The sequence below is a fragment of the Oncorhynchus kisutch genome, unplaced genomic scaffold (assembly GCF_002021735.2).
Source record: "Oncorhynchus kisutch isolate 150728-3 unplaced genomic scaffold, Okis_V2 scaffold3166, whole genome shotgun sequence".
In the NCBI taxonomy this organism is placed as follows: domain Eukaryota; kingdom Metazoa; phylum Chordata; class Actinopteri; order Salmoniformes; family Salmonidae; genus Oncorhynchus; species Oncorhynchus kisutch.
In genome coordinates, this window is record NW_022265111.1 from 9,910 (window position 1) to 18,271 (window position 8,362).

The 8,362-nt window shown below is 44.5% G+C and overlaps 2 protein-coding genes across 3 annotated transcripts; one reads left to right on the plus strand and one right to left on the minus strand.

Moving 5' to 3' along the window:
• Positions 1 to 518: 518 nt before the first annotated feature.
• Positions 519 to 5,438, minus strand: LOC116371382 (RNA-binding protein with serine-rich domain 1-like). The gene is made up of 6 exons (XM_031820249.1): positions 5,312 to 5,438; positions 4,885 to 5,031; positions 4,474 to 4,641; positions 4,057 to 4,162; positions 1,869 to 2,022; positions 519 to 586 (listed from the first exon to the last, which is right to left on the minus strand). Coding segments are annotated over exons 1-6 (645 nt in total). The 5' UTR covers positions 5,314 to 5,438.
• A 49-nt stretch (positions 5,439 to 5,487) lies between these two features.
• LOC116371383 (uncharacterized) lies at positions 5,488 to 8,170 on the plus strand (the record flags this gene model as incomplete). 2 transcript variants are annotated; one of them, XM_031820251.1, is given in 3 exon segments in its annotated part: positions 5,488 to 5,601; positions 6,183 to 6,938; positions 8,021 to 8,170. In XM_031820251.1, coding segments are annotated over 2 exon segments (807 nt in total), but the record flags the coding sequence as incomplete, so codon positions are not given.
• Positions 8,171 to 8,362: the final 192 nt, after the last annotated feature.

Below are 8,362 nucleotides of genomic sequence, written 5' to 3' on the forward strand. Positions count from 1 at the left end.
GTGACCGAGACCTGCAGGTAAACAAAGCATCACTTGTGTGTCAGTAAAGTACCTATATATTGCGTCATTTGAAAAAACTATCAACAGGTCAACATAGGAGCTAGAGAGGCACTAGGAGTAGAGAATTAAACACTACAGTAATGTTCTCAGGACAGTAGGTCAGATTGGGGGATTCAAATTACTGTTGAAATTGGTGATTGAAGTATTTGTTACCAGTATTGTACTATAAATCCAGGACATCCAGGTCACCATAACATGGGCTAGAGCCATCAGACCCACCAGGGCCATCAGACCCACCAGGGCTCGGGCCATCAGACCCAACAGGGCCACCAGGGCTCAGGCCATCAGACCCAACAGGGCCATCAGACCACCAGACTCGGGCCATCAGACCCACCCAGGGCCATCAGACCCACCAGGCTCGGGCCATCAGATCAGGGCAAACACTGACCTTCTCTCATGCGAGGTGGGGTGCGGCGCCACATGGGGGGAGGTGGGGCATTCTGCGTGGGGGTGACTGTCTACGAGGGCAGGGCGTATCCTTGGAGCCACACGGCAGAGGTGGTGATCTCCTGACCATCAATCTGACCTGGGAGCAACAGAAAGATGCACAAACCTCAACGTCAAACTAGAAACATCTCTGTTAAAATGTATATAAACTCCAGGACATTGAGATTTCAGAACTGACACAAAGCAGTACAAGGGGCTGGACCGCAGTACAAGGGGCCCAAGCAGTACAAGGGGCTAGCCAGCAGTACAAGGGGTATAGGCCCAGCAGTACAAGGGGTATACAGAAGTACAAGGGTATAGCCAGCAGTACAAGGGGTATAGCCAGCAGTACAAGGGGTATAGCAGCAGTACCAAGGGGTATAGCCAGCAGTACAAGGGGTATAGCCAGCAGTACAAGGGGTATAGCCAGCAGTACAAGGGGTATAGCCAGCAGTACAAGGGGTATAGCCAGCAGTACAAGGGGTATAGCCAGCAGTACAAGGGGTATAGCCAGCAGTACAAGGGGTATAGCCAGCAGTACAAGGGGTATAGCCAGCAGTACAAGGGGTATAGCCAGCAGTACAAGGGGTTATAGCCAGCAGTACAAGGGGTATAGCCAGCAGTACAAGGGGTATAGCCAGCAGTACAAGGGTATAGCCAGCAGTACAAAGGGGTATAGCCAGCAGTACAAGGGGTATAGCCAGCAGTACAAGGGGTATAGCCAGCAGTACAAGGGGCTAGCCAGCAGTACAAGGGGCTAGCCAGCAGTACAAGGGGCTAGCCAGCAGTACAAGGGGCTAGCCAGCAGTACAAGGGGCTAGCCAGCAGTACAAGGGGCTAGCCAGCAGTACAAGGGGTTAGCCAGCAGTACAAGGGGCTAGCCAGCAGTACAAGCGGCTAGCCAGCAGTACAAGGGGCTAGCCAGCAGTACAAGGGGTTAGCCAGCAGTACAAGGGGTTAGGCTCTGCACTGAGATGATACATTGGGGACGTAGCGTTCGCATAAACAACGACGTCATTGTAGGTTTTTAGCTGCTCCACCGGAAGATGGCATCACAGACGAAGCACAAACCACTTTCAGCGTTTACCCTTCGTGAGTCATGCATCGACTGGGAGAAAATTAAAAGGCCTCTCACAGCTAATCTCCAGTCACGTGCTGTTTGTGCAACAGCCAGGTTTAATTGGCTACATTGGGAATGTATTACTTGTAGCTCAAAAAAGTATTGTTACTGTTACAGTCTACAAGATTGTGTTCAGTAGGCACAAAACAACCGGAAACCAAGAGGAACCATCTGAACATGTCCAATAAGAATTGCTCATTTTCATTTGCAAAACATTCTACTACGCTGTGGCCTAATGAACATGCCCAAGATGCCCTCGTACCACCATCCATGTGTTTCAGGGCCTTCTGGGCCTCCTCTGGAGTCTCGAACTCCACATAGGCGTAGCCCCGGGACAGGTTTGGGTGGAGCCTCTCCACTGGCATGTCAATCATCTTGATCTTGCCGTAGGTGGCAAAGATCTCCTGGATGTGGTCCTGTTCAACAGAAGATAAACATTTGACTTCCAACATGTATCTCTGATGGCATGGCCTCGACATACAACTCATTCAAAGAGAATAAGTACACTTTTACTTTAAGGCTCAATATGTAGAAATCACTCCGCTATACATAGTTGCTAAAATACTAAAATGATCAACTCATTTCAGTTTGTGACAAAACAAGCAATGTAGGCTATAGTGTAGAGAATCAGTGTACCATCTAAACCGCAGTGAAATGTATTTTCAATATCCCAAAATATCAATATATAAAGTTTTAGAACACCTACTCATTCATGGATTCTTATTTATTTGTACTATGTCAATGTAGAATCATAGTGAAGACATCAAAACTATGAAATAACATATGGAATCATGTAGTAAGCAACAAAAAAGTTACAAAAAAAAGAAATATATATATATATTTGAGATTCTTCAAATAGCCACCCTTGATGACAGCTTTGCACACCCATGGCATTCTCTCAACCAGCTCCATGAAGTAGTCAACTGGAATGCACTACAAATAACAGGTGTGCCTTGTTAAAAGTTCATTTGCAGAATTTCTTTCCTTCTTAATGTGTTTGAGCCAATCAGCTGTGTTGTGACAAGGTAGGGGGATATACAGAAGATATATATTTGGTAAAAGACCAAGTCCATATTATGTCAAGAACAGCTCATAAAAGCAAAGAGAAACAACAGTCCATCATCAGGGTCAGTCAATACGGAACATTCAAGAACTTTGAACGTTTCTTCAAGCGCAGTCGTAAAAACCATGAAGCTCTATGATGAAACTGGCTCTCATGAGGACCGCAACAGGAAAGGAAGACCCAGAGTTCCCTCTGCTGCAGAGGATAAGTTCATTAGAGTTAACTGCACTTCAGGTTGCAGCCCAAATAACTGCTTCAGAGTTCAAGTAACAGACATCTCGACATCAACTGTTCAGAGGAGACTGTGTGAATCAGGCCTTCATGGTCGGAATTACCACAGCGATATGCCATGCCATCTGGTTTGGACTAAGTGATACTATCATTCATTTTCCAACAGGATAATGACCCAACACACCTCCAGGCTGTGTAAGGGCTATTTTTACCAAGGAGAGTGGAGTGCTGCATCAGATGACCTAGCCTCCACAATCACACGACATCAAAAAAGTTGAAATGGTTTAGGATGAGCCCGACCGCAGAGTGAAGGAAAAGCAGCCAACAAGTGCTCAGCATATGTGAGAACTCCTTCAAGACTGTTGGAAAAGCATTCCAGGTAAAGCTGGTTGAGAGAATGCCAAGCGTATGCAAAGCTGTCATCAAGGTAAAGGGTGGCTATTTGAAGAATCTCAAATATATTTAGATTTTTTTAACACTTTTGTTACTACATGATTCCATATGTGTTATTTCATTGTTTGTCTTCACTATTATTCTACAATGTAGAAAACTGTAAAAATAAAGAACACATGCATAGTAGGTGTTCTAAACTTTTTGACCGGTAATGTGCGTGTGCATATATCTTTATTTATCCATTGTACAAGAATAATATGTATTTTTACAGCCACAGTACCTAACCCCCCCAATGTTCCTGGCTTATTTTGTAAAATAATATGTTGTAAGCCTAACATACAATTGGTGCTTCAGAATTCACTCTAGGCCAGTTACTCTGTTAACTCCAGAACTGCCTTCTCCCGGATATCTTCAAAGAGTTCATAATTCAATACAATAATATTGACAATTCCAAGCACCCTGCAAAATTGTGAGATCATGAGAGGATACACAACTGCTACTAACCGCTAACACTGTGCTGCTCTCAGCCTGTTATTTATTTTTCATCTTTATTTAACTAGGCAAGTCAGTTAAGAACAGATTCTTATTTTCAATGACAGCCCAGGAACAGTGGGTTAACTGCCTGTTCAGGGGCAGAACGACAGGTTTGTACCTTGTCAGCTCGGGGATTTGAACTTGCAACCTTTCGGTTACTAGTCCAACGCTCTAAACAATAGGCTACCCTGCCGCCCCATGTCAATAGCCGTGTCGTGTAGTCCCTCACCTTGGTCACATTTCTGGTCAGTCTTCCTAAGTGAACTTTGGTGGGCTTGGGGCTCGGGCTCCTTCTCCTTCGCTCCTTGTCATCTCCCTTCTTCTGTGTTTTGGACCTGTAGCACAATGGACAGTCATTACAAAACCATGAGAGTTTACTAAGTGAAAAGACACTATTTAAAGCGGGACAAAACTTGTAGTTTTTCCCACAACTGAACCATTTTGATCATGATAAAACGGCATTCTCAACCAGACCTAGGGTTCAAATAGTATTTGACATATTTCAACTACGTTCAGTGTGTGCCACTGGTTCCATTGTCCTAGACGAAGATAAAATATTTGGACGATTTCAAATACTCTGTGAACCCAGGGAATTTCCCAATGAGCAGACACTGTTTAGGACCACAATGTATCAGCTAGTACTCACGCGGAGCGGGAGCGGCGACGGTTGTCGTGGCGGCGGCGGCCGGGGTCGGGTGACCCAGAGGAACTAGATGAGCTGGAGGAGCTGGACCGGGAAGACCCAGAGCGGCTGGTGCCAGAGGAACTAGAGCCGCTGGAGGAACCAGAGCTGGAGCCAGAGCTGCTGCTGGAGCTGGGTAGTATAGATATACATACACAAACAGGCCAGCAACAAGGGTTGTGTTCATTAGGCACACAATCGAAGGAAACTGAGTAAAACAGGGAAGTACCATCTCTTAACCTCTTGGCCCACGTTGGAACATAGGGCATTCCAGCTTGGCTTAGCGTGAAAAGACCTAGCTAGTGTGTCCTAAAGCACTGTTTGAGGTAGTTAAAGACTGTACAGAATCTGAAAGAGCAATTGGTGGCATCTCACCTGCTGCTGCTCCCAGTGGATGCACTGCGTCGTTTGTGGCCCTTCTCCCTGCCTCTCTCCTTGTCCCCCCCTTCCTTAGTGGCAGTCTTCTCTTTTCCCCTGTCCTTTGACTTTTCCTCCTCCTTACGCTTTGTGGGTGACGGTGCCCTAAGTAAGTGAAAAAATGTGTAAATTAAGAACAGCATTATTATTAAGTTCCTCATCTTCAAACTCTAACTGTTTATATGTTGCGTTTATGCTACCGCCATTGCCTTCCTCCATTCATAGAACAAGCGAGGCCAGAAACGATAGCTAATTAGCAACGTTGTGCCCTGCTCTGTTTATGTAGCTCAAGCATTAAAATGTATCTAATGTAATGCCAAAATGGTCAACATTGAGAAGATCATAACATGGAATAGAAATAGTTATATAAACCCATAATACGTACATTTCGTTCGAGTCGGATGCAGGCTCAACCACTCGTTCCGCTATGCTAAATCTGACGCGTAATGATGACGTGGTCGCATAAATGACGTTTTACACTTTTTCTCTTTGGTCAACATTCATACGAAAATCTTTAGCTAGCTATCAACCCTCGACCACTGGTTCTACCAGTAAGGTTAGTTAATAGTTACTTGTTAAAAATGTATGTTTTCCCCTAGCGATTTAGCTTGCACACTAAAGGAAACGATATGGGTCATTTTCAAATGAGCTGAAAACGTGCAGAATCGTATTGAGGTGAGTTGGCACCGCGATCAAATATTCTTAGCTAGAACTAGCTCACGTTAGTTATCTATTTAGATCAAATCATTTCCTTTTTTCAACGTTAAGGTAGGACCGTTAGGCTATGTGTTCACATTGTGGGACAGGTTTGATGCTATCTAGCTCAAATATTTACTTGCTAGACAATGGACAGTACACTGTCCCAACGTTGAGGCTAGACTGTCGGTACCGGTGGAGTAATGAAGATAGACTACACTACGACATCCAAGCTTAGTTCAGGTGGAAGTCTGTGGCAGAGGTTAGGATACACTGCCAGCCATGTTCTATTGGCTTATGTATTATGTTTATTTAGCTTACTAAATCTAGCTAATAATTTATGTATTTTGCCAAAAATAATCAGTCAATTTTGCCTGGAGTCCTGTCCTTCACAATTTAAATTGCTTTTAATGTCAGTCTAGCTATCAATGTGAGGTTTCATGTGAATAAGATTATGTGATAGAATTGGTGCCATCTGTGTGATTTCTGATCAGTTTAACTACACTAGCTTAATGTATTTATGTTTGAATGTCTAATTCCAAATGCCCTATTTACTACAGTTAGTAGTGAATTCTCTGTCTCTCAACAGATAGAAGTAGTCTAAGTCCCGATTGGAGAAGGGCTCTTCCAGTGGAGCAGCCTGGAGTGAGTGACCAACCATGGGCCGTCTGGACGATGCTGCCAAGCGCAAGGTGGTGGAGCTGCGGCAGGCGGGTCTGAGCTTCCGCAAGATCAAGGCGGTGCTGGAGCTGGAGAACATCCGGGTGTCTGCCCAGGCCATTTACCTGTACCTCAAGGAGTTCCAGAGAAAGAAGGTTCAGAGGGGTGGTGAAAGTGCTGCAGCCCCAGACCCACAGACCACACCTGGGGTTGGAGCAGGGAGGGGAGATGGTGGAAGCCGGGAGGGATGGAACGACCAGCAAATACGGAATCTACTGAGGGAGGCGTCACGCCACGCAGGCTATGTTGCAGCGTCAGAGTTCGCCAAGCAGTGTCCTGGCTCCAATCCTCCTGAGGTCAGGGGTCAGGGACCGTCTGGGACAGGAAGCGAAGGCGCCAGCAGAGGACAGAGCAACAGGACAGAGAAACCGGAGGAAGGGAGCAAGAAGGAGGATGAGGATAAGGACATCCAGATTGTCAGTGTCACATCATTGGCTCAGAACTCTCAACAGAGGGGTCTTCCACCCGCAGGAGCAGCGGCTGTGACTGTGACAGGCGCCTACATGCGTAAGAGAGCCACGCCCTCGCCAGCTACTAACCCCATACTGGCAGCACGCAAAAGGCTTCTGGATAAGGCTTTGTCTCATAGAGCAAAGGTAGGCACGTCTCATAGTCGTGTAATTCACTAAGACCAAAAAGGGTGCAGAAACATCAAGTTTGAGTAGATGTATACAGAAAGGGTTGGTAACTGGCGACCGGTGGGCCAAATTGAGGCCGCAAGCAATTGTATTTGGCCTACAGTTTTTTTATATAAAAAAAATATACATTTCAGAAAAATATACGAAATTTGCTCCCAAATATTCAGACCAATAAATAGAGATGTGATAGTGTCTCAATGTAATGGAGATATGTCATTATTCTGGTATTGTCAAATACAATATCGGTTTGGGATTACTTCAGGTCATTTTGTAGTGTACAAATGGATATTATTAGGCCTATGTTCCTGTACTGAGTACAGTACATTGAGTTCATCAACGAGCCTCGGCATTTATGCGCTCTGCACAATTAGCCTGGGATAGCTTCGGAAGCCCTAATACTCCAAAGTGTGATCAATGAGTTAGCCAGCTAGCTTTGATAAACAGAACTGAATTTCTGGTTCATTAAGAAATCTAAATGTAGATGTTTTTGTTTGTCAATTAGACCATGCCCATTTCAAGCTTATCTGTCTAAAAAATACAACGTTATTTCAAGTTGCTGACTAAGTCATTAATCCTGCTTTGTAGTATACCGCTCAGGCTTCTCACGCTCTGTTTGAAGCCTGGGGAAGATCTCGTAAGCGAAGATGATAAATAAAAGGGCTGTAGTATGGTGGAGTCTACATGCTTGTGTAATCTTTCAGAACAGTGTCATTTACATAAAAATCCAGAACCTGTTTTGCTAACATTCCACTCCTTGTACACTTCTTATTTTGCATGTCAATGATTGGCAAGGAGTTAGAAGTGTAGCAGAAACAGACTGGTAACCAGGCTCTAATTTACAATCCTTTTGAAATGTTTCAGTAAAAGAAATTGCATTTATTGTTGTACATGTTCAGGTAGTACCCCCACACGGTACACTCTGTTTCAAAATGTTTCCACTTTCTGAACAACCCTGGGTTGAAACAAATGATCACATGAGAGGTGTTATTACTGTGGTCATGTAATGTCTAGGCTTTGATTGGATCTTTATTTTTCCCCAGATAAGAGACTCTTCTTATCAGTCCTACCAGCAAGTAGCAGCTCTGCTGAGAAGAGAACAGTCTAATGCTTCTGGTTCTGATGTACAGAGACCTGTGGCAGCAGATCAACCACAGTCCTATGACCCAGTCACTCAGAGGCTTACTCAAGTGGTGAGTACAAGGCGAAGGAAACTCACCATAATATACACAATTATTATAAATAGTGCCGATTCAATGTCACGAACCGGCTCGAAGTTCCTAACAAAAAGGGAGACAACGTGGAGATAAGGAATAACAAAATATATTTATTAATTGAACTAAATAAAATTAACAATGGTGTGTGTAGTCGTAGTGTGAGTGGTT